The 27208-nt window shown below is 43.0% G+C and overlaps 2 protein-coding genes across 4 annotated transcripts in view; one reads left to right on the forward strand and one right to left on the reverse strand.

Annotated features, from left to right (window-relative positions):
• The window catches only part of LOC143297440 (nuclear receptor subfamily 2 group F member 1-B-like), a 97862-nt gene that overhangs the window by 17211 nt on the left and 53443 nt on the right, over positions 1–27208 (forward strand). For all 3 annotated transcript variants that reach the window (XM_076609807.1, XM_076609808.1, XM_076609809.1), the window contains one exon: positions 12247–12780. In XM_076609807.1, coding sequence (XP_076465922.1) covers positions 12247–12780 — 534 coding nt within the window. The remainder of the gene's footprint in view (positions 1–12246; positions 12781–27208) is intronic.
• Positions 1261–12128, reverse strand: LOC143297468 (uncharacterized). Its single transcript, XM_076609866.1, has 4 exons — positions 12078–12128; positions 3921–4301; positions 1686–1769; positions 1261–1359 (listed from the first exon to the last, which is right to left on the reverse strand). Exons 1-4 carry the CDS (start codon positions 12126–12128, stop codon positions 1261–1263), a joined length of 615 nt encoding a protein of 204 aa, XP_076465981.1.

Raw genomic sequence — 27208 nt, forward strand, 5'->3', positions numbered from 1 at the left:
CTGCATTGAAATTCCCACATATAACAACATAAAGATCGTGTTTATCATGTAAGTCAAGGAGACAATGTTCAAACTGTTCAAAACCAATAGCATTTACATTAGCTTTCCACAATGGTGAATCATGAAGAGCTAACCCGAATCCATTTATTTAAATCAGTACCAAATAAAGTTCTGTCTTTCTTGAATAATGATATTGGTATCAATGTTACACATTCACCTGAGTAATGTATTTTGCAAGCGTTTTCTTGATTAGTACAATTACACCACCTGCTTTGTTGTAACTTTCTTAACTGTTTGCTTTTGAAGTAGCTTTTAAAAATGACGACTTAATAGATTCAGCAGCAATACAGGTTTCTATGAACAACGTCATGTTTATGTATGTACTTAATGAATTTATTGCTAATTCCAACATGACCGTTAACATTTAAATTCAGAAACTTCTTGATTATTTACTCTATTTCCTGAACGTGCAGGTCCTTTTTGACAGTGACTCGTTACATTATTTCTGCGCACAGTATTACGCTTTCCCTTTGCAACATCTTGAGACTAAACTGTGGCCTGACAATGTCCTATAGCTCAACTGCTGCATCAGCGTGTGCAGTGTGGTGTCCTGTCTCACTGGATGTCCTTTACCCGTTCAGCAGACTGAACTCACCTAAACTAGTGCATAATGCTGCTCTTATTGTTTAAATGGGACTGTGAGATTGTCTGTCTGTCAGTCAGTCCGCGTGCCGGGGATCAGTGTTGCCTGGCTTTCCGTGCTGAGGTTGGAGACATCATTGCGCATCTGAATTTACACTGTTGTGAGTCTTGTCTGTCAGTCGGTTCTGCATTGTCTGTGTAAATCTGTCTCGTTTTGTATGTCTGATAGCCGTTGTCCATCATCATTCATCAACTGTCTGTCTTCTGTTTGCATGTCCTTTTCGTGTACATGTTCTGTTTCACTCAGTGTCACTGTTGAGGGCGTGTACAGAATGAGGTGTGTACAGGTGTTCAATCACCGATAACCTGTCCATTGAGACTTTCCATGTCAATGTCCGCATCATTTCGGACTTTTCTGTGACTTTGCATTCTGTTCAGCCTATCGGGAAGACCTCTCTTCTTCCATATCCACGGTGCGAGCTGGGTACCCTAGTCCTCTCTTCTTCCATATCCACGGTGCGAGCTGGGTACCCTAGTCCTCTCTTCTTCCATATCCACGGTGCGAGCTGGGTACCCTAGTCCTCTCTTCTTCCATATCCACGGTGCGAGCTGGGTACCCTAGTCCTCTCTTCTTCCATATCCACGGTGCGAGCTGGGTACCCTAGTCCTCTCTTCTTCCATATCCACGGTGCGAGCTGGGTACCCTAGTCCTCTCTTCTGTCACCAAGGGATTCAACAGTGTTCACTGTGTAAACACTTACCGTTTCCAGTTGACCTGCCTCGTCCTCATTGCCCAAAGAACATATAGAAAGTTCATTTCATAGTATGTATGTGTTTATATCTCTTGTGGCCAAAGGCCGTTGTACATTGAAGCACTTATGAGTTCTTCTGAGTTCACTCTGGTGTTGACATACTAAGTCAGTGGTACATAAAATTCTGTGAGCTACAACAAGCATAGCACTGAAGGCTGCCATCCACCCACTGCCTCTCGCACCACCATCCCCGACCCTCAATTCTAGGTCAATTTATTTCCCCTTGCTTACCTTGGAGACATAGTTGTCTCCCTCACTCCCCACATGGCAGTAAGTGGTGTAATGAGGTTTGGTGACTTGCTGTCTGTGAAGTGTCTGCCCCATATCCGCCACCACCCTGACTCAACACATGCTCTGACACAAAAAGCAAATAACACACACTCTGTGTGTGTGTGTGTGTGTGTGTGTGTGTGTGTGTGTGTGTGTGTGTGTGTGTGTCCCTCTTCCAGAACTGCCTAACATTCTTGACAACTCCTGTGTTGAGTGTAAACACTAATGTTACAAAGAAATTAATTATATTCAGTATTGTTACAGTGGAAAGAAACGAATAAAAAAAATCGTATCCAATGGTGTCACAAAAATGGAACGATGGAGGTGACTTCGGATGTACCCATTGGTGTTTCATGGCACAACTGAAAAGATGAGGACTGTAGTATTTCTATGACATATCAGTAAAAGTGCATTGCTAATGGTTCGCCAATGACTTAATTTGCTGTCGGAGTATGGTGAAGCGCTGTGACCAAATCCCAGGGGACTTGTGACCCAGTGATGACTGATGATCAGAGATCGAGGCGCCGTTTAAGCAAGGTGTTGCATACATTTGAAAGACACTACTCCGATTGTCCTCACTCCATCCAGGCGTGAACGGGTACCGGGTTTCTGTCTGGGAAGGTTAAAACGGCGGAGGATGATTGGGCCCCGCCTTACCATGCTAAGCCCTAGACACAGTGGATGCGAATGCCTCTACATCCGTAGAACTTTCACCATGGCCTTTTTTATTGAGCATATTTGATTGTTGCTTTAATGTGGAAAGTTGGTGGTGTTCCATCACTCGTCACACACACACACACACACACACACACACAGAATGAGAGAGAGAGAGAGAGAGGGTAGGGGATGAAGTGAGCTGGTGATGAGTGTTACCATGACAGTGTGAACTTCGGCAATAATAAATCAGTACACACGCACAACACGCATTACTTGCACGAACAAACGCCCTATCACAAATACATGCCTGTGAATACCCATATGCGAGCTGTCGTGTGTGCATACGTGTGTGTATTGAAACCATTTAGCCCAATGATTGCTGAAACGCGCGCGCGCATACTACTCAGAGATAGGAGCATAGGGCAACAGAAAAGTTTTCCATCTCTCCCCCAAAAGCGCGCTTTTACTCGTCGGGGCGTGTGCGTGCACACGTATTAGTGATTGTGGTGGACATAGGCCAGGGAATTTAGATTAAAATTTGCGTTAGGTCGAAATGTCTGCAACAAAACCGTTCTTTTTACGATAAAATAGAACAAATCATACTGATCACATTGATATAAAGTTGACCACTATAGGGGGCGGGAACATAAGTAGATTTTGATTGTTAATGTCCAGAATCGAATATTTTTTATTACTTCTGCCTGTGTGAGAGCGCCTTACAAAGAGTCACAAGGCAAGCACAGGCGACGGCTACGCAAGCGCGGTATAAGGGGTCGCCAGAGGAAAGCGTTCAGCGCGGTACAGTACATGTGACTGACTGCTGCCGCGCTGATGCTGATCTGTGAGAAGGTCACTGCGACAGACAACTGATTCTGAACAGTAAGCTAGGAACAGAGCTCTTTGGGGTTAAAAGGAAACAGACATTTACAATTTCATGTATTTTATACTGAAGTGGTAGAAGACGCAAGTCCGCTTTTATGAATGTTTTCCAATTTCCTACCATTCGTGACATATCATAAAGAATGAAATCAGCATTATACCGACTGCAAAGGTGAATTTACAAAGGCAGCACAGGATCATTTAGTTCGTAAATACAATTTTGTTGATATTTTATGCAATGCACAACTTGGATATACTCCATGCTCCGCTTGGTGTGTGTCCATCGAGATTGATGATGACCATCGTTGTCATCCAGCTGGGGGGAGGGTGGTGGTGGGGGGGGGGGATGCTCATGAATCTTATCTGTGAATGCGCAGATGGCTGAATAGTCCAATATGCGCACGAAATGTTCGCTGACAGTTGGGGCAGACAGTTTCAGTTTCAGTTTCAGTAGCTCAAGGAGGCGTCACTGCGTTCGGACAAATCCATATACGCTACACCACATCTGCCAAGCAGATGCCTGACCAGCAGCGTAACCCAACGCGCTTAGTCAGGCCTTGGAAAAAAAAAAAAATATATATATATATATACTGACAAAATATATATATATATACTGGGGTAGACAAAGACAGGCATATCATTGTCAGGGAGCTTGTTTGCCCGTGACTTTCTGGCCTGCCTCTTCTGAACAGCTGCAGCAGTCCTGTTGGCCTCGCACAACTTGGCGCCTTTGTGTACAGCAGCGCGCCATTTGTCACGGTCCACTGCAGATTTCTCCCAGGAGTCCGGGTTGATATAAAACGCTTTTAGAGAGATTTTCAGAGTATCTCTGAAGCGCTTCTTCTGACCTCCGTGTGATCTTTTCCCTTGTTGCAGCTCGCCATAGAAGAGCCTTTTGGGCAGCCGATGGTCTGGCATGCACGCCACGTGTCCAGCCCAGCGAAGCTGGGACTGCATCAGGATGGTGAAGATGCTGGGAAGGGTGGCTTTTGCAAGCACCTCCGTGTCTGGGGTCCTGTCTTGCCACTTGATGTTCAGTAGCTTCCTGAGGCATGTTGTGTGGAAGTGGTTCAGCTTCTTGGTGTGTCGTTGGTACACTGTCCAAGTTTCGTAGGCGTACAGTAGTGTGGGGAGAACTACTGCTCTGTAGACCTTTAGCTTGGTCTCAAGACCAATGCCTCTTCTGTTCCAGACATTTGCATAGAGTCTACCAAAAGTTGCGCTTGCTCTTGCAATCCTGACGTTCACTTCATCGTCGATGGTCGCATTTCGTGACAGTGTGCTGCCAAGGTATGTGAACCGCTCCACCACACTGAATCTCTGACCGTTGACTGTGATGTTGGGCTCAACGTGGGGTTTCCCTGGGGCTGGCTGATGGAGAACTTCAGTTTTCCTCGTGCTGATGGTAAGGCCGAAGTTCCTGCTCGCAGTGGCAAACCTGTCGACGCTGAGTTGCATGTCAGCTTCAGATCCAGCGTTGAGGGCACAATCATCAGCAAACAAAAAGTCTCTGATGATGTCTGTCATGACCTTGGTTTTCGCTTGAAGCCTTCTGAGGTTAAACAGCTTGCCATCTGTTCGGTACTTTAGGCCGATTCCAACATCACCATCTCTGAAGGCATCAGTAAGCATTGCAGAGAACATGAGGCTGAACAGTGTTGGAGCCAGGACGCAGCCTTGCTTGACACCATTTGTGACAGGAAAAGGAGCAGATGTTTCGCCATCGTCCTGGACTCGAGCCTGCATGCCTTCATGGAATTGGCTGACCAAGGAAATAAATTTCCGAGGGTATCCGTACTTGGCCATGATCTTCCACAGTCCCTCTACTCACGGTGTCGAAGGCCTTTGTGAGTTCGACATAGGTGGAGAACAGATCAGCATTTTGCTCCTGACATTTCTCTTCCAGCTGCCTTGCAGCAAACACCATGTCGGTGGTTCCACGCTCTTTCCGGAATCCACATTAGCTCTCAGGCAAATGACCTTGGTCAAGGCGTGCTATGAGGCGGTTTAGTAGGATCCTGGCAAGTATCTTGCCTGTGATGGAGAGCAAGAAAATGCCCCACTGGTTATCACAGGCTTGCTGGTTCCCCTTCCGCTTGTACAAGTGAATGGTAGATGCATCTTTGAAATCCTGGGGGATCGTCTCTTCTTTCCACGTGAGTGAGTACAGCTGATGGAGCTTCTCAGTCAGCACAGTGCCTCCATCCTTGTAGACCTCTGCTGGTATGGAGTCTGAGCCAGGTGCTTTGTCACTGGATAGCAGACGGATTGCTTTCTGGGTCTCAAGAAGCGTTGGCGGATCGTCCAGTGCTTCGTTGATGGGGACTTGTGGGAGACAGTCTATGGCTTTATCATTTATGGAGGAAGGGCGATTTTAGACACTGTTGAAGTGCTCAGCCCAGCGTTCGAGAATTTTCTCCTCGGTGATCAAGGTATTCCCATCTGCACTGAGGATGGGGGATGATCCTGAGGATGTGGGGCTGTAGACTTCTTTTAAGGCATCATAGAACCTCTTCATATTGTGCCTGTCAGCATATCCCTGGATCTCATCTGCTTTGTCACTCAGCCACTTATCCTGCATCTGACGTAACTTTTGCTGAACAGTCCTGCGGATGGCATTGTACACATCCTTTTTTGATGTGGACTTTGTGTTGCTCAGGTAGGCTTGATGCAGACGGCGTTTCTCATCCAGAAGCTGCTTGATTTCATCAGTTTTCATCAAACCAGTCTTTGTGCTTTCTGGTCATGGGTCCCAGGGTCTCTGAAGCTGTACTATAGATCATCTCGGGCAGGGTCCTCCAGTCAGACTCCACATTCTGGTTGTCCAGAGAGGCGGATTCCAGACGATCTTCCAGCAGCTCCACAAAGGTCTGTTTCATGGTGATGTTTTTTTCAGCTTAGCGATGTTGAGCCGTTTTGGAGCCTTCTGGCCTTGGGGGCGTCTCTTGGGTTGGATTCGAATATACAGCTTCGAGTCTACAAGGCGATGGTCTGTCCAAGACTCGGCGCCGCACATGGTCTTTGTCACACGTACATCTTGCCTACCCCTTTTCCTGACGATGACGTAATCAATGAGATGCCAATGCTTTGTGCGAGGGTGCAGCCATGACGTCCTGTTACGGGTAGGGAGGCAGAAAACTGTTGGTTATCAGCAGTTCGTGCTCTGCACAGGTCTGAAGCAAAAGCAATCCATTTGGGTTGCAGTGGCCCACGCCATGCTTTCCAATCACTCCATCCCAGGAGATGTAGTCAGAGCCAACTCTAGCAGTGAAGTCCCCAAGAATGATGAGCTTGTCTGCTTTCGGGATAGCAGCAATGACAGAGTGAAGGTCCTCGTAGAACTTCGCCTTCACTTCATCCGGGTTGGTCATGGTTGGGGCGTAGGCACTGACAGTGGTGAGGTGCTTCTGGCCAGATGCCGGTGGGAGTTTCGTGGTCATAAGCCTATCGTTGACTCCCTTTGGGATTCCAGCTAGCTTGCTGCCAAGTGCTGTTTTTACTGCAAAACCAACGCCAGCCTCGCTCTTCGCTTCCTCGTCCACTCCAGAAGAAGGTGTAACCAGATCCCCGTTCATTGAGCTCGCCTTCGCCTGCAAGCCGAGTCTCACTCAAGGCTACGATGTTGATGTTCGGATGCAACTAGTGCCGTTCTTCTTTGGGGTCTGTCCGCGTCATCTCTGTCCAGCAGAGTCCTTATGTTCCAAGCACCAATGGTGAGAGGAACGATCCTTGTTTTTTTCTTTTCTTTCTCTTTGTTTCGACCGCTGATGTAGGGTCCCCGCCAGTCGCGGTATGCTGGCCAGGGTGATATGGAGCAGGCAATTTTTAGGGCACCTTTTCTAGCCCCTTCCTCATGCCAGGGAGGTGAGCAGTGCATTCCTAAAGAGGGCTGCTCAGACGCTCAGACGGCTGCCGAACTCCATCGCTGCTCCTGTCGATGAAGAACGACCCTATGGCCTGAACCGCCTGCGTGCAGGTCTGCGGCTGCGACTGCCAGTGTACCCACACCTGTCGTTTCGTCGCTCGCCTGTCGCCACAGGACTTGGGGATATGAAAGGATGAAGGATGAAAGGCCATTAAGGATGACTGATGACTTGAGTTTGTTTAAAGTGAAGAGGAGTTGCGCAACGTCGACCTCAATCTCTCGTCCGGGTTCACCAATTTTCAGTGGCAAGGCTAAGTCTCTCGTCCGGGTTCACCAATTTCCAGTGGCAAGGCTAAGTCGAGACGACTGGAGGATGAGCACAGATGCAGTGGATGACCAAGATATCCTTTCGGTGTCTCATCTTGCTCTCTGCACTCCACAGTGCGTTGCTGTAACCGCCTTCCTCTCCGCAGATTCTGCCGGATCCAGACTTCGCATGCATGGATAGACACTCCCCGGGGGCCAACTGCGTGTGGCATGCACACAGCACAGTGGAGCTAGATGGCCGTCGGTGGCTCTCCTGAGCCAACGCCCTTTCATGGATCTCGTTTTTAGTTCCATAAGGGTGTCTAGCCACCCGCCTCACCAGTCCCGGAAGGGAGCAGTGGGAGTGCCAGTTTAGTCGCCGGCAACCCGACCCTGAACAGGTTGTACTGGATTACAGGTTACCAGTAGCAGATCTAATGACCTGACCTGACCTGACCTGACCTATTGCAAAACAATAAGCGCGTAGGGACTGACATGTTTCGGATACAACAATTTTTTTCGTTCCACACTTCGTCTGTCTTGTGAACTGATAAACTACATCATTTCCTGATAAAACTTCACCAGACAGCAAAAGCCAAAATCAAGGTAATTTAAGGGGGTGATTTTTGATGCAACATGACTTCGACTGAAAACAGTCTTACTGAACTACATGCGTTGACTTGGTTCGAAATCTTACGCCAGTATCCGTATATTACCGCATCTCGCCATGTGTCAGAAACAGTGATTGTGTCTAAACTTAATCGGATGAGAGATAAATGTACTAACAAACCATAACAACGACGAAATTAACATACACAGTTGTTTTTTGTTTTTTGTTTTTTTTGTTTGTTTCTTTGTTGGTTGGTTGTTGTTTTTTTTAAATAAATATAGAAACCACGGGGTGCGAATGAACATATCGGAGGTTTCTGTGTAACATAAGTATGTACATCTCACACGCTGTCGGAAACAACACGTTCTCTGAATCTGTGTTCAATCACACACGATTGAAGGGTGTTTGTCAAACCGATTTACGCTTTCCCGCGATGAATCCACATGATTTATGTTGAAACAGTTCTAAATTTGTTTACATGTATATTTTTATTGGGTCGTTTACATGCACTGAAGTAACACAGAAAAGCGGAACTGAAAATTAATATGCGACGTCAATTGCATTTAAATAGCTGAATAGACTTTTTTTTCAGAAAATGAGTGTATGTGCTGCAGAAGATAGCTGTGTTGACCACCTGTTGCAAGTAAAGAACGTGTAGTGTATTCATGAATTTGTTTGCCCTTGAATGACTAAAAATACGTCAAGAGGAACGGGTTGTTTACGTCTGTCACGCGGGGATTTTGCGTAATATTTTAAACTTAATGTACCATTTTTACTGATGATCAGTGTTTTATTATCACAACGAATGAATATAGATCAGGTCTGTATGTACTGGATCTTAATCAGGTTTGTACTTATTTGTTTCTGACCACTTCATGTTCAGACACATTGCCATGTCACAAAATGGCGCCGAAATTTTGGATGTTTTTAATAATTTTCAACACATTTAAGACACAAGAACAAACCATATTCTCACAAAATTGTTGCAGACATTTCTCTAATGAATTGCAATCCTGATAACGTGAAACATTTGAATAATCATTGTAAACACATGTTATACTGAATCAGACTGAGAGACCCCCATTTCCAACAAAGTTCTGGAGACTGACCCATTTTCATTTTCCAGGCAGTCTTTGCTCTTCATGACTATCTGATGCACTTCATTTTGCCACCTTCATACTCCAGCCAGATACATTTTCTTTCCCATGCTAAACTGACGTGTCTACTGCGCCAGGGTTCGTGAGTCACATTTGCAAATACTGCTTCATTTCCAAAGAAAAATATATATTTCATACCGTTCTTTTTACATCAAGACATGGTGTTGGTTGATTTTGCCATCATCTGCCTTCCATGCTTTCCGATTTAATTGTCTGGACAGTGCTCCGACAATGTTCATTCAAACAAACCTAGTTAACAGGTATTGAGATATTCATATACTACACGTTAATAAGCAGAGCATGAAGTATTTCCAAGTTGTGCATTGTGTAAAATGTCAACATAATTGTTCTTACGAACTAAATGATCCCGTGCTGCCTCCGTAAATTCACCTTTGCAGTCAGTATAACACCGATTTCATTCTTTATGAAATGTCAGGACTGGTAAGAAACTGTAAACATTCATAAAAACAAATTTGCGTTTTCTACCAATTTAGTATATAATAGATGAAATTTAAAGTTTCCTTTTGACCCCAAAGAGTTCTGTATCTGTCATCTGCCGCAGTGACCTACTAACGGAGGTATAGGACAGCATCAGCGCGGCAGCAGTGAGCCACAAGTACTGTACTGCGCTAAACGCTTTCCTCTGGCGACCCCTCATACCGCGCTTGCGTAACCCTGGCTTGCTCATGCCTTGCGGATCGTTGTAAGGCGCTCTCTCATGGCCAAATGTGTGAGAAATAATTATTAAAAACCAAAATCTAATCATGTTCCCGCCCACCTACAGCGGTCAAGTTTATATCAGCGTGATCAGTATGATTTATTCTATTTTATCGTGAAAAGAACGGTTTTGTTGCAGACATTTTGACCATTTTTGTATCTGCCCTGGACTAACAAGGTTTTAATCACTGACATGTATCTACATACAAGTAAGTGCCATTGCGTGCGTGTGTATGCATGGAAATTTGTAGTGCGCGTGCGAGAGAGAGAGAGAGAGAGAGAGAGAGAGAGAGTGTGTGTGTGTGTGCGTGTGTGCGTGAATGTGTGCACGTGCTTGTGTGCGCAAGCGCATGTGTATGCATACGTATCTGTATTTAAGCGCGCGCATGCACACACATACTCTCTCTCTCTAAAACATTTTAAATCTTGAAATGTGAAAGTTGTCTTCGATGTGATATCGATTGACATCTTAAATATTATTTAACAAAGTTTAGATTTGGAGTAACAGATGTGGTAATTCATCGTGATCAATATAATGAAGTTTCCACCAATACTTTCGACATGACTGTTGTGTAAAACTGGAAAAAAAAGTTGAAATGCTTGTTTCATTTTGCTGCCCTGCTTTGTATGATCTCGGGATAGATAGCATTCCTAGAAAATTTTGGATAAACCCATGTCTCTTTCATGTTACCTTGTTGAGGCGTGCTAATGCAGTTAGAAAATAAGATAATAGCTTCTGAATGCTTTCTTATGACACTGATTTCAATATCTGAAGAAATTGTCCACTCATTTTTGTTTGTACTTACATTATTCTTTTGTTCGTTATAAATGTCGTATTTGTATTTGGATCCCTTTCAGAAGGGGCTGTAGCCTGTACTGAATAAAGTTTCGTTTCGTTTACTTTAAACTCTCTCTCTGTTTCTGTCTCTGTCTCTCTCTACACATGCACGCGATTTTATTTGCTTTTATATAGATACATCAGTGATTACAACATTATCCACCACAATCAGTAATTCGTGTGCACGCACGCACACATGCAATAGCACGCTTTTTGGGGGGAGAAATGGAAAACCCTTGTGTTGCCCTACACATCTGATTCATCTGTGGTATTCATGTCTCTGTTTCTCTCTCTGACTTCAGCCACTGAGGGATCTCAGTGTGCTGCTGTCTTGGGCTTTTGTTCTGGATGCTGTTTACAGCACTGGAAAGTCACTTGTTCAAATTTAAACAAAAGACAGAGTAAGGAATGAACATTTTAACTGAACGAGGGAGGGGAGACGGGTTTGTGTGTCGGAGGTGGGGTAGGATGGGGTGCTAAAGATTCAAAGAAATTTAATCCTTTTGCTCCTTTTTGGGGCGTGGAGAATACAATAACAATACATACTCATTGAATCACAACTTCAGTCCAACAATGTCTCCGAAACACGCAAAAACGCACATCCACGCAAACACACACACACGCTAATGATGATTTGCAACAAAAGAAATCAAACTTAATAATACTGACAAGTATGTTTTAGATGTAACAAAAGTTACACAACCTTTCCAAATTTTATGAATTTACTCTAAGTTGTGTTTTTTCCCAGCACTGAATAAATTGCATAAACCGAACATCGACGTATGTGATTTATATTTATACGTGTAGGTGTAGGTTCCCTTCCCCCGTCACTTAACTATAACATGAAAAAGAAATACGACTTTTTTTTCATTAGGTGAAACATATAGTGTTTCTTTCTGAATTGACTGAAAATGGCTGTGTTGTCAGCGGCAAGTTGGTGAGAATGGGTAGACTCGATAAAAGGGCATGGGAAGTGGGGTGTATGCCGCAAATCAGAAATGACCTAGGATTCAGGCCAGATGGGTGGTGTGTGTGCTGCTGTCAGGCTGAAGACGTGTCATGACAGCTGCAATCGGTTGGTGCCTGGGAGTGAAATGAAAACTTTCCCCACCCGGAACAGATTACCCCTTAGCTTGGCATCGTTGTTTAATTTGATTTTCAAAATTTGTACAGACCCCGTCGATAGAATGATATGTATTAGCAGTATATGGGTATGAAACATTTGCGCTAAATATGTTTTGGTTTTTTTTAATTGATGATCTAGTGACTGAATATTGTCCGTTCTTCCCCTTTTGATATAATCTATTCACTTCACAGTACATACTTCGTGGTGGATGTACTCGATCCTAACACATTGTTTCTGCTTCTCTTTCATGTTTGCTGCGGAACTTTGCATGATACCCGGAATGTGCTGTGTGGATGTGGTTTGGCCCTGATGCGCGTGCTGATCCTTCTGTCACTGTGCCAACTACCCCCACCCCCACCCACCACAGCGGTACAACGGGGCCGGATCCCTCCATCCCAGCATCCCTTCATGGGTCCTATGGCCTTCTCCAGTGGAGGTCCCGAGCTGAACGGTCACAGTTACGTGTCCTCCTTCATCTCCATGCTACTGAGGGCCGAGCCCTACCCCGCTTCGCGCTTCGGCAGCTGTGCCATGGGGCAGCCCAACATCATGGGCATCGAGAACATGTGCGAGCTCGCCGCGCGCCTCCTCTTCTCCGCCGTGGAGTGGGCCCGCAACATCCCCTTCTTCCCAGACCTGCAGATCACGGACCAGGTTGCGCTGCTCCGCCTGGGGTGGAGCGAGCTGTTCGTGCTGAACGCGGCGCAGTGCTCCATGCCACTCCACACGGCCCCCCTCCTGGCTGCTGCAGGACTGCACGCGCCGCCTATGTCGGCAGAGCGCGTGGTGGCCGTGATGGACCACATCCGGATCTTCCAGGAACAGGTGGAGAAGCTGAAGGCGCTTCACGTGGACACGGCAGAATACTCCTGTCTGAAGGCCATCGTCCTCTTCAGCACCGGTGAGTGTGTGTGTGTGTGTGTGTGTGTGTGTGTGTGTGTGTTTGAGAGAGAGAGAGAGAGATGGGGGCATGGGGGTGGGGGGATTGAATGAACCTTTATTGACATATAGATCCCTTGGCAATGGTGAATAAAACCCAAAGCATAAACACACACACACACACACACACACACACACACACACACACATATATATATATATATATATATATATATATATATATATATATATATATATATATATATATATATATATATATGGAGTGATGGCCTAGAGGAAACGCGTCCGCATAGGAAGCGAGAGAATCTGAGCGCGCTGGTTCGAATCACGGCTCAGCTGCCGATATTTTCTCCCCCTCCACTAGACCTTGAGTGGTGGTCTGGACGCTAGTCATTCGGATGAGACGATAAACGGAGGTGCCGCGTGCAGTATGCACTTAGCGCACGTAAAAGAACCCACGGCAACAAAAGGGTTGTTCCTGGCAAAATTCTGTAGAAAAATCCACTTCGATAGGAAAAACCAATAAAACTGCACGCAGGATAAAAAAAAAAGGGGGGGTGGCGCTGTAGTGTAGCGACGCGGTGTCCCTGGGGAGAGCAGCTCGAATTTCACACAGAGAAATCTGTTGTGGTAAAAAGAAATACAAATACAATACAAAATACAAATATATAGATATATATTGAACTCAGGAGTGAGTGCGGACTAGTCGCCTGACAGGCAAGGCAGGCTCTTTTGCTCTCTCAAGTTTTTAGTGACTGTTTTATTCCCTGCGTTTTAAATTGTGTTTTTATCTGTCAGACTACTTGGTGATGGACATACCTTTAATGTGGTGGTTTTATCCTGTTCCATGTGCTTTTAAACTGTTCGTTTGAACATTTTTGCTCTGGGCTTCAGTTTCCTATCGCCGTCCGCCATTGGTGGAGTATGGCCAACACGCACAGTGTTCAGTGCAAAACATCAACACTGCACGCGCCTCGCCATGCAAATACATTCGGTACCATTTGTTTACACTATGACAGTGCACGCACACTCTTTTACCTGAGGATGAGATACGACGTCCTAAAGACTTGAACATTGGCAACAACCTCCCCCGTAAAAAACGATCTTGTCGGGGCGGAGTGCGGAAAAGGAAAATGATACGGGTCGTTCAAGGTAGAGCAACATTCCAAATCCCGAACCACACATGATTCATAAGGTGAGAGTAAACTCTTTTAATCTTATTCATATAATCCCCGTGAAGAATCTTCAGTCAACTGATTTACCCTCTCACCCGTCATACCTAAAACTGATGTGTGTGAACGTTCAGTCATGAAGACAGAAGGCCGCTTTTATTCACGATGTGATTGTTGACCATGCTTTTGACATTGCCATACTGACTGAGACCTGGTTGTATGAGCAGGGAGACGAATCATATATAGCGCAGCTTATGCTGCAAGGGTACAAACTGAAATCATTCCCTAGCCAAGCTAGGAAGGGAGGCGGTATTGCAACTATTATGAGAAGCCATATTCAGGATATCTGTACATTCAAACTCCTCGATTATACATCATTTGAGGGTGTAGCATTAAGGGTTGAGTGCAATAGTTCTGTGTGCCGTATTATTTGCGTTTATAGACCCCCAGCAAGTCGACACAATAAATGTAACACCCAGACTTTTATTACTGAGTTTTCTAATATGGATAAATACAACTTAGAAGCAGGAGACTTAGACTGGTGATTTTAACCTTCATTTTGAACAGACCAGCGGTACGGTTGCGTAATCTACTTCACGACCAAGGGTTAAAACAGCTAATATGTGAACCAACCCACAAACATGGTCACACTCTCGACTGGCTTGTGGTTCGAGAGAACATTCACCCCCCCCCCCCCCCCTTCGCCCCCCCCCCCCCCCCCCCCCCCTACATTTTAAGGGGACTTGGCTCTTGCTGATCACATGGCAATTCTTTATGACATCCCTTTTAAAACACTGAAGCGACCAAAACGTGTTGTTAAATCACGGAACAGAAAGATGATCAACCTTGAGGTATTCCAGGCTGACATCAAATCCTTCATGGATGGAATTGACTCAAGCCCATCTCCTCTGACAACATACAACACCGGCCTCCATCAGATACTGGATAAGCATGCCCCTCTCTCCCCTCGCCTTGTTACTGACCGTCCCTCTGCTCCCTGGATGACTGATGAACTGAGGGCCGCCAAGCGTCGAGAATGACAGGCTGAGTACATCTGGCGCTCCAACAAACTGACTGTCTCCAGACAGACTGATGTCAAGGAGAGTAAAAAAACTGAATGACATGCAGACAGCTGCAAAACGTCAACACTTCAGCGCCTCCATCAGTCAGTGTTCCACGTCCAAACAGCTCTATGCTGTATCAAACCAGCTCATTGGCAAAAGTAGAGAACTGTTGCTGCCAAAAAACATTCCTCCTCAGGATCTCCCTGATGCTTTTAGTAATTATTTTAATAACAAAATTGTAAACATCCGACAAGAACTGGATGCTAGCCCACCAGAGGACCGATTTAATGACTTTAAAGGAAATTTAATATAAAAACTGTTGTTCGAAAGTGCTGTGGTTCGTTCTAAGACAGAGGGAAGCAGACAGGGGATATAGGATCGACTGATGATGCACACACTCACTTGCTCTCCTCACACCAATAGCAGGGCCACATGGAGTGCTTTTATAGTGTTTACTTTACAATAAACATAGGTAAGCAGTACATACACTAAGCAGTTCACCCTACTTAGCAAAAGCAACTTGAAGCAACACACACTAAAGCAGCACACACTGCTTACTTCTACAAGCAGCACACAGTAAAAAGTTCATCCTACGCCTATAGTAGCACCTACAAGCAGCACACAGTAAAAAGTTCATCCTACGCCTAAAGTAGCACCTACAAGCAGCACACAGCCCATCAAGGATTTCCCTGCACTTCACATCACAGATCAGTCAGTCAGCCTGTGTCAGTGTTCAGTTCTTCTGGGAGACAGCTAAGAACTGGCTGTGCTGACTTGTTTTACTCCTTTCCCACAACATACTGTGGATACTAATGCAAGCTACAACACTCCCTCATCCAACTAGTTGAACTGAAATGACCAATCTTCACTTGTCTTAGTGACGCTATGTGAATGACTGACAGATTTCCTGACCCATCCTGATTCGTCCAATGCAACAGTTTGATCTGATTTGCTACAATTCAAAACCTGTTTCTACCAGTCCAAGGCAGATACAAAAATGGTCAAAATGTCTGCAACAAAACCGTTCTTTTCACGATAAAATAGAATAAATCATACTGATCACGCTGATATAAACTTGACTGCTGTAGGTGGGCGGGAACATGGTTAGATTTTGATTTTTAATAATTATTTCTCACACATTTGGCCAGGAGAGAGCGCCTTACAAAGATCCGCAAGGCATGAGCAAGCGAGGGTTACGCAAGGGGTTGCCAGAGGAAAGCGTTTAGCGCAGTACAGTACTTGTGGCTGACTGCTGCCGCGCTGATGCTGTCCTATACCTCCGTTAGTAGGTAACTGCGGCAGATGACAGATACCGTACAGAAAATAAGAGAACTCTTTGGGGTCAAAAGGAAACAAACATTTTTAATTTCAACTAATGTATACTAAATTGGTAGAAAATGCAAATTTGTTTTTATGAATGTTTACAGTTTCTTACCAGTCCTGACATTTCATAAAGAATGAAATCGGTGTTATACTGACCACAAAGGTGAATTTACGGAGGCAGCACGGGATCATTTAGTTCGTAAGAACAATTATGTTGACATTTTACGCAATGTACAACTTGGAAATACTTCATGCTCTGCTTATTAACGTGTAGTATATGAATATCTCAATACCTGTTAACTAGGTTTGTTTGAATGAACATTGTCGGAGCACTGTCCAGACAATTAATTCAGAAAGCATGGAAGGCAGATGATGGCAAAATCGACCAGCATCATGTCTTGATGTAAAAAGAACGGTATGTAATATATTTTTTTCTTTGGAAATGAAGCAGTATTTGCAAATGTGACTCACGAACCCTGGCGCAGTAGACACGTTGGTTTAGCGTGGGAAAGAAAATGTATCTGGCTGGAGTATGAAGGTGGCAAAATGAAGTGCATCAGATAGTCATGAAGAGCAAATACTGCCTGGAAAATGAAAATGGGTCAGTCTCCAGAACTTTGTTGGAAATGGGAGTCTCTCAGTCTGAATAAGTATAAACATGTGTTTACAATGATTATTCAAATGTTTCACATGTTATCAGGATTGCAATTCATTAGAGAGATGTGTGCAACAATTTTGTGAGAATATGGTTTGTTCTTGTGTCTTAAATGTGCTGAAAATTATTAAAAACATCCAAAATTTCGGCGCCATTTTGTGACATGGCAATGTGTCTGAACATGAAGTGGTCAGAAACAAATAAGTACAAACCTGATTAAGATCCAGTACATACAGACCTGATCTATATTCATTCGTTGTGACAATAAAACACTGATCATCAGTAAAAATGGTACATTAAGTTTAAAATATTACGCAAAAAACCCGCGTGACAGACGTAAACAACCCGTTCCTCTTGACGTATTTTTAGTCATTCAAAGGCAAGCACATTCATGAATACACTACACGTTCTTTACTTGCAACAGGTGGTCAACACAGCTATCTTCTGCAGCACATACACTCATTTTCTGAAAAAAAAGTTTATTCAACTATTTATTTTCTGATCCAATTAAGTTTAGACACAATCACTGTTTCTGACACATGGCGAGATGCGGTAATATACGGGTGCTAGCGTAAGATTTCGAACCAAGTCAACGCATGTAGTTCAGTTGAAGACTTGTTGCATCAAAAGTTCCAAACAACAAAGTTCAAAGTAGAAAATCACCCCCTTAAATTACCTTGATTTTGGCTTTTGTTGTCAGTGAAGTTTTATCCCGAAATGATGTAGTTTATCAGGTCACAAGACAGACGAAGTGTGAAAAGAAAAAAATTGGTTGTATCCGAAACATGTCAGTCCCTACGCGCTTATTGTTTTGCAAAATTTGATTAGAACAGCCACATTTTACATCACACAAGTTCTGAAAAACCAAAGTATACATTGATTGTGAATGAATTTCTTATCAATTAAGTTTGAAGCATTTCACGTTTAGTAATGCTTGAGATGAAGTCAGATGTCACATTCGGACACGGAACATATGTTCTTGGGTTCTGTTTTACGCAGATAATAAAATTCATTATTTTTATTTGTTGTTTGTTGTTGTTATTGTTGTTGTTGTTTAGTTTGGTTTTTTCTCAGTCTTACTTTTATTATATTTTGTTTTTCTGCAGTCCTACATATTTGTTCACTGTGAGGATAACGCTAATCAATTTTCTGTTGATTGACCGAATAGAAAGATACAAAGAATCTGGTGTTTTGATCACAATTCTTCAGATAAAGAGGAAAACTTTTGTCAAGTGATATAAATAATACAATTCCCATTTCATAATAAGATGAACGGTAGTACTTTAAACAGTTAAACACTGGGGAGAATTGGTGTGAAAATGGAGTGCCTGCAGTGTTTCTGAAAAATAAAATCATCCAGTTAGTTTAGGTATTTTGGGTTCCATGTTACATATGTCATAAGGTTTTAGGTCATCATTAATAAAATACATAATTTTGCACAGACTTTGTTTGAATGCATTGCATTGGCTAAGGATCGCATGATAGATTCATTACTATCATTATTATAAATCTAGTAATTCAAACATCTGCGTCGGGAAAGTTAGTTTAGGTAACTTGGATTCAATGTTACACGTGTTACAAGAAAGTTTTACATAATCATTAATAAAATTTATTATCCATTGTTATCATTATGATTATTATTTATATCCCACGCTAAATCGACGTCTACTGCGCCAGGGTTCGTGAGTCACATTTGCAAATACCGGTTCATTTCCAAAGAAAAATATATATTTCATACCGTTCTTTTCACATCAAGACATGATGTTCAATTTTGCCATTCTCTGCCCTCCATACTTTCCCAGTTTATTGTCTGGACAGAGCGCCGATAATGTTCATTGAAACCGAACCGGGTTAACACATATTTAGATATTTATATTCTACACGTTGATAAGCGGAGCATGGAGTATATCCAAGTTGTGCATTGCGTAAAATATCAACAAAATTGTACTTACGAACTAAATGATCCCGTGCTGTCTGTGACCTGCTCACAGATCAGCATCAGCGCGGCAGCAGTCAGTCACATGTACTGTACCGCGCTGAACGCTTTCCTCTGGCGACCCCTTATACCGCGCTTGCGTAACCTTCGCCTGTGCTTGCCTTGCGACTCTTTGTAACGTGCTCTCACACAGGCAGAAGTAATAAAAATATTCGATTCTGGATATTAACAATCAAAATCTACTTATGTTCCCGCCCCCTATAGTGGTCAACTTTATATCAATGTGATCAGTATGATTTATTCTATTTTATCGTAGAAAGAACGGTTTTGTTGCAGACATTTTGACCTAACGCACATTTTAATCTAAATTCCCTGGCCTAGTGACACGCCGGCACACTATAACATTAATGACATGTTTGAGACCTGTCTCTGAAAAAAGCTGTAAGAGATTTGATTCTTAAATCTCCAAGTAAAAACTGTGACCTTGATCCATTGCCCACTAACCTTTTGAAATTATGTCTTGAGGACCTTCTCCCCTTGATCACCAGAATTATTAATCATTCTCTAGAGTCAGGCACTGTTGATGATTGTCTTAAATTGGCCATTGTCACCCCTCTTTTGAAAAAGCACAATTTGGACACAAATCAGCTAAAGAACTATAGACCTGTCTCTAATCTTTCTTTCATTTCTAAAATCATTGAAAAAGTTGTGTTACATCAGCTCCAGGAACATCTTGACGAAAACGGCCTACTTGAAACTTAGTCAGCTTATCGGAAAAGCCATAGCACAGAAACAGCCCTTCTTTCGGTCACAGATAGTCTCCTCTCAAACACAGACAAAAGATTTCCATCCGTAATGGCATTTTTAGATCTGTCAGCAGCATTTGATACAATTGACCACCAAATTCTTATCAACCGTCTTAGTGCTACCTTTGGCATTAAATCCACTGCTTTAAAATGGTTTTCTTCATATCTTTCAAATCGTCATCTCAAGGTTAAAGTAAAACATATCACCTCTAAAGTCATTCCTCTTGTGTTTGGTATCCCTCAGGGATCAGTCTTAGGGCCTATCTTGTTCACTTTGTACACTCAGCCTTTGTCTGACATCTTCAAAAGGCACTCATCTGGTTACCATAAATATGCTGATTGCACAGAATTACAAAAAGCCACTCCACCATCTGATTTTAAAACAGTCATTACTGAATTGAAAGCTTGTGTAGCTGATGTAAAAACATGGATAGACAAAAACAAGCTAAAGCTCAATGAAGACAAAACTGGACTCTTAGCCGTTGGAGACCTAACTCGTCTTAAGGCAGCAGAAAAAGACCCAGTTACGTTTGGCCCTGCTTCAGTAGCATTTTAATCATCGGCCAAATACCTGGGTGTATATATCAATCAAACCTTGACTATGAACGACCAAATTTCATTCTTGTGTCGCTCATGTAATTTTCATCGCCAAAGCCTAGTCTCAGTCAGACCCTACATAACAGAGAAAAATATGGCTCAGTTGGTTTCCTCGTTTGTCCTGTCCAGACTGGATTACTGCAATTCCAGTCTCGCAGGTTTACCATCTTCCGCCATAACAGATTACAGAAAATTCAGAACAATGCTGCACGACTGGTTCTCGCAAAAAAAGAAATCTAATCATGTTACACCTCTGCTGAATCAGTTACACTGGCTTCCAATTGAGTCCTGCATTCACTATAAGTTAGCAACACTCGCCTTCAAACATTTTGACAAGTCTCTTCCATTGTATCTCTCCTCTGCACTGGAAACATATGAACCCCACAGAACATTAAGATCCAGTTCTGAAAAGCTGCTTAAAGTTCCAAGGACTAATCTGAAATGCGCTGGAAATAGGTTTTTCAGAGCTCAGGTTCCCTAAGTGTGGAACTCTCTACTTCATCTCTTAGGAATGCCTCTGATCTACATTCCTTTAAATCAGATCTAAAAACTTACCTTTTCCGTAAGCATTTTTGTTCTGGGCGAAACATGCCTGTTAACAAGTATTTTTGTACTAGTATTTTTGTAGTCCTGTTTTAATGCATTGTGTATTTTATGTAGTTTTGGTCTTAGATGTGATGGCATTTTTTCTATCTGGTTATTTTTTTATGGGCGCGCGCGCGCGCGTGTGTGTGTGTGTGCGCGCGTGTGTGCGTGCATGTGTTTGTGAGGGTACAGTGCTCTGATACGCGTGTGTAAGTGTGTAGTTATGTTAGTATGTCCGAACAGAATTCTATGTTAGAAAATGAGAAATATCCTAATGCTTATGCAATTTTGTTTTTTTAGTGCAGTTGATACTTAATGTCAGCGTGTGTGTGTCTGTGTGTGAGTGTGTGTGTGTCTGTAAGGGAGGGACATCTATATATATATAATATATATATTTGTGTGTGTGTGTGTGTGTGTGTGTGTGTGTGTGTGTGTGTGTGTGTGTGTTTTCTATGAAATGCATTTTGTTTTAATCTAAGCCTAATTTACTTCATGGCTTTTATAATCTGATTCATCTCTTAAGTGTGCTTTTTCATTCATATGAACATACTTGATGTTTTCTATTGTCATATAGCGGTTGATGTGTTTTTAAGGCATGTTTATAGTCTACTGGATGATGTAAGGCGCTTTGAGCAGCATTGGTGCTGGATATCGCGCCATGGGAAAACTATGTATTATTATTATTATTATTATTATTATTAACATGAAAAAATAATCATGTATGAAACGCAAGGTGAAGAAAATTTATCGATAAACGCTATTATCTTTTTCACATTATATTACATTTCAAATGCACCATATTCATACACGTACACATGCACGCACATTTACACCCAGCCTGAATCTTACACGGCAGTCCCGAAGTCTTTTGCTTTTGATATGAAAGAGGTATGGTTCAAGCTGCATAATTTGCTTAAAGATTCTGTCAGTGAAAAATCGGCCTCTGTCGATCTGGTTTTCGTGCCAGTGTTGCTGTGAATGCTGTTTCAACTTATTTAAAGGATTTCTTGTTGTCCATCTATTGATGTTGCCAAACAAATCCGAGTCCGTACAAGAGGAGACAGCACATGAAGTCACTGGCCTATGTTTCCATGCCTTGAAGTCGTTTTGCTGTCTCATACGCAGCTGTGGTGTTCGCGACATTAGGATTATATCTGTTACTGTTTTCTTTGTTTTGGCTGTTGCATTCTTTTCAGACAAATTAAATGACATTTTATTTTGTGATGAGTGTAAAAGCCAAAGTATGTGTACGAACTGACCACTTCCACTAGTTCAGGTCTTTGTCCTTGCGTGCACATTTTTTTCATTTTCTGCGTGGTAACCCACCCCACCCCCTTTTCGGGAAGTTTTCCTGTTTATCCACCCATTTTTTCAGTCTTTGTTCAGGATATTCGTAAACACTTTTCTTACAGTACTAAGGATACGCCTTTGTAATGTTCACCTGTCTTTCTCCCTCCCTCCCTCCTACCCACCCCCTGTGTGTGTGTGTGTGTGTGTGTGTGTGTGTGTGAGTACGTGTGTGTGTGTTTGAATCACTGAGTGGGTGGGATTGTGTTTTCTTCATACTGTTGGTGGCACATGTTGTTTGTTGTTGTTAAGAGCTGTACAGCTTTCAGCCTGACACGACACGTGCATCTCGTCTGCTTCCTTTTCCTGCCTCGCTTCCGCTTCCGGAAACCTTTCTTTCTACCCCTCTCTTCTTTCTCTCTCTGCCTTTTTCTCTATCTGTCTGCCTGTCTGTCTGTGCGCTATCGACATCTTCCCCCTAAGAACGACTTAACGAACGAAATACTTTTTCTTTTTAATATTCATTTCTTGAAAGTAATTAAATGAGCTCTTCTTTTTATAATTTTTACATCATCTTTTAAGAAAAGAAAAAAACAACAACAAAAAACAGTGATAAACTGATCCAAAGATGAACTCGTGACCGGAATTTTTCCTCCTGTTTCAGAAATGTGTAGGTGTAACATGGGAGGAAAAGGAAAAAGGCAGGATTTGCATATGAGAGAGAGAGAGAGAGAGAGAGAGAGAGAGAGAGAGAGAGAGAGAGGAGGGACGAAGGGACTTTTATAGGACAGCTTCACTGACACCGAATGTCCATTCTCATACAATGCAGTGGTCTCAAATCATTGACATGCATTGCTTTCAGTTCAGTGTCTCAAACATGAAAGACTCATTAAGTGTTCATGAAATCTTCAATGGAATTTAGGTTTTGTTTGCATTTTTTTCATTTTTCCTTTTCTGAAATATTGCAAAACCAACACCAGAATAATTACATGGAATTATAGCTGTGAAGATTTATTTATGTGAACATTAACAATTATCAGTAGTGAACAAATTTATTGGAGAAGACAGCTGCTTAACATATTTGTTTTTATTTTGTAACTGTAAAAAGTATTTATAGTTTTTAAAAACTCTGATGCTTCCAATTGATTTTGTAGCCATACAGCTGTGTCTGGTAAAATAATATTATCATCAGCAAACATTAAAAAAAAAAAAAAAAACAACCCCAACTTAAGACAGCACATGGAATTAACTGTACGTCCATTCTTCCTTTTTTGCCACTTCCATAGCGAGTTCATTGCTGAAGAATGAACATTGTTTAGGGTTCATCATACAGCGGTGTGTAACTCCACGTGAGCATTCAAACAAATTACAGTACATGCGTCAATTACGCACGCATACAAGCACCGAGTCGTATACACTCTTAAGCGCCATGTACAGTTATCCATTTACACTGTTTTTATGTAGTATGTTGCTCAGCAAGTTTCCATTGACTGGATGAAACGCCTTGCGGAAATCGGAAAATGCTACACACAGCTTGGTGTTTGGAGAAGATAATATTTTATCTTTGGGTTAGAGCAGCGTCATCGTCCTCCTTCCGTCTCGAGAGACGATGACTGCACCAGAAATGTAGTCACTTTGGAGTGACCTCTCCAGGTGCAGGCCTGGGCAGATTGATATGGAGGACAAGCTGTTGCCCATGTAGCAAGTCCCCCCTCTCCTCGTCTCTAGCTGACTCCAGGGGAAAGGCAGAAGCCAGTACGCCTGGCACCAGGGACGACGCAGTAGCTGCCGGAAAAGACTTGGTTACAACTCCAGACCGCCTTAGGAATCACATCATACACTGTAAAGATATGATCCAAGGTACTGTGCCTTGATGTTAATGCCGCGTGTTCTTCGACGATGTTTTCTCCTCTTCCCGCCCACTTCGTTCGTCGGTCGTTTGTTTGAAATATTGAGACAGAGAGAGAGAGAGAGAGAGAGAGGAGAAACAAAGCAGAGCGCCACACGACGTCAGCCCAGTCACACAGACGGGAAGTGACAACCTGACAACAAATCGAAGCGGTCCACAGGTGGCGGAACACGCTGTTGACAGCAATGAGAAAACATCGATTTCTCCGTGCTCGCCAGACAACCCGCAGACGACATCTAAATCCCCTGTCGATCGTACCACCCTCTTCCCTCCCCTGTCCTGTCTACACCACGGTTCAACGACCCCACCCTACTCCCTACATAGATGTTTACACCCCTCTCCACCACATTGAGTGGTGATCTGGCTGCTAGTCCTTCGAATGACGCAGTAAACCGAGATCCCGCGTGCAGCTTGCAAGTAACGCATGTAAAAGAAGCAATGACAAGAAGAGAATTGTCCCCGGCAAAATTATTTTGAAAAATCTAATTTCATATTGTTGCACTTGCAGACAAAAAGAGAACAAAAATTAATGGTAGGCGTTTCTTTGCGGTGATGAACTCTACCAGGGAAGAACAATTAAAATTTACACAGAGGAATTTTGTTGTCCACTTTAAAACCAAAGAAATGTCTTTGGTCACCAGTGCTGCACTTTTAACAAAGTAAATGTGAAGCACGACTCATAAACAGAAACCTAATCACAATCCAAAAGAGGAAATTCAGCATAAAACGTCCAAGCTTTTTACACGAAGAAAAGGATCGTCACCGCCGATATCTGTTTTTGTACAAAGTGGTTCTTCCCCACTCCTTCCTGGTACAATACAGTACAACACAACACAATGCAATGCAACGCAACGCAACGCAGCAGAACGTAACACAACACAATGCATTGCATTGCAGTAAGAGAGTGGCGGTGGCTAGGAGTTAAGGCGGATGTGAAGAGGAGCTGTGCATGTTCACTTCTGTCAGCTGGACCAGCCCTCCTTCACCTTCTACTCCATGTTCTCCCTCACCGTTGTTTCTCCCCCTCCCTACACCTTCACAGTCAGACACGCAGTTAAACACAACGACAGTCACACAGTTAGACAGTCACACAGTTAGACACAACGACAGTCACACAGTTAGACAGTCACACAGTTAGACACAGTCACGCAGTTAAACACAAGGACAGTCACACAGATACACAGTGACACAGACACACAATGACAGTGACACAGTTAGACACAATGACAATCACATAGACACACAATGACAATCACACAGTTAGACGCACAGTGACAGTCACACAGACACACAATGACAAAGTTAAACACACAATGACAGTCACACAATTAGACACACAATGACAGACACACAGTTAGACACACGATGACTGTCACACAGGCACACAGTTAGACACACGATAACAGTCACAGTTAGACACACAATGACGCGGTTAAACACACAATGACACACAGTCAGACACACGATGATACTCACACAGACACACAGTTAGACACACAATGACAGTCACACCGACACATAGACACACAATGACAGTCACACAGTGACAGACACACAATGACAGTCACATAGTTAGGCACACAATGACAGTCACACAGTGACAGACACACAATGACAGTCACATAGTTAGGCACACAATGACAGTCACACAGTGACAGACACACAATGACAGTCACATAGTTAGGCACACAATGACAGTCACACAGTGACAGACACACAATGACAGTCACATAGTTAGGCACACAATGACAGTCACACAGTGACAGACACACAATGACAGTCACACAGACACATAGTTAGGCACACAATGACAGTCTCATAGTTAGGCACACAATGACAGTCACACAGACACATAGGCACACAATGACAGTCACACAATGACAGACACACAATGACAGTCACACAGTCACAGACACACAATGACAGTCACACAGACACATAGGCACACAATGACAGTCACACAGTCACAGACACACAATGACAGACACACAATGACAGTCACAAAGACACATAGGCACACAATGACAGTCACACAGTTAGAAACACAATGACAGTCACACAGTTAATGACAGTCACACAGTTAAACACACAATGACATTCACACAGTCAGACACACAATGACGGTCACACAGTTAAACACACAATGACAGTCACACAGACACACAGTTAAACACATAATGACAGTCACACAGACACACAGTTAAACACATAATGACAGTCACACAGACACACAGTTAAACACAATGACAGTCACACAGACACAGTTAAACACATAATGACAGTCACACAGACACACAGTTAAACACATAATGACAGTCACACAGTTAAACACATAATGACAGTCACACAGACACACAGTTAAACAAATAATGACAGTCACACAGTTAAACACATAATGACAGTCACACAGACACACAGTTAAACACATAATGACAGACACACAGTTTAACACATAATGACAGTCACACAGACACACAGTTAAACTCATAATGACAGTCACACAGACACACAGTTAAACTCATAATGACAGTCACACAGTTAAACACATAATGACAGTCACACAGTTAAACATGCAATGACAATTACACAGTTAGACACACAATGACAGTCACACAGACACACAGTTAAACACACAATGACAGTCACACAGACACACAGTTAAACACATAATGACAGTCACACAGTTAAACACATAATGACAGTCACACAGTTAAACATGCAATGACAATTACACAGTTAGACACACAATGACAGACACACTGACACACAATGACAGACACACAGTCACATACACACGCACACAGTGACACAGTTAAATACACAATGACAGTGACACAGTTAGACACGCAGAGAGACACACAGACACACACTCAGACAGACACGCAGTTACACACACAGTTACACACACATATAGACATACAGACAGACACACATATAGACACACTGACAGACACACAGTCAGACACACAGTCAGACACACAGACAGACACACAGACACACACACAGTCAGACACGCAGATAGACACACGGTCAGACACACAGACAGACAAACAGATAGACACACAGTCAGACACACAGACAGACACACAGTCAGA

The sequence above is a fragment of the Babylonia areolata genome, chromosome 22 (assembly GCF_041734735.1).
Source record: "Babylonia areolata isolate BAREFJ2019XMU chromosome 22, ASM4173473v1, whole genome shotgun sequence".
Taxonomy (NCBI): Eukaryota; Metazoa; Mollusca; class Gastropoda; order Neogastropoda; family Buccinidae; genus Babylonia; species Babylonia areolata.

What these genes read in the sequence shown, in the direction of transcription:
- LOC143297468 (XM_076609866.1), bottom strand. Translation starts at nt 12,128, where the DNA reads ATGAAAGAGAAGCAGAAACAATGTGTTAGGATCGAGTACATCCACCAC. An exon ending in GGCAGGCCAGAAAGTCACGG is followed by an intron (nt 1,770 to 3,920) that starts GCAAACAAGCTC and finishes GATATGGGGCAG; the next exon opens with ACACTTCACAGACAGCAAGT. An exon ending in GAGACAACTATGTCTCCAAG is followed by an intron (nt 1,360 to 1,685) that starts GTAAGCAAGGGG and finishes CCTTGGTGACAG; the next exon opens with AAGAGAGGACTAGGGTACCC.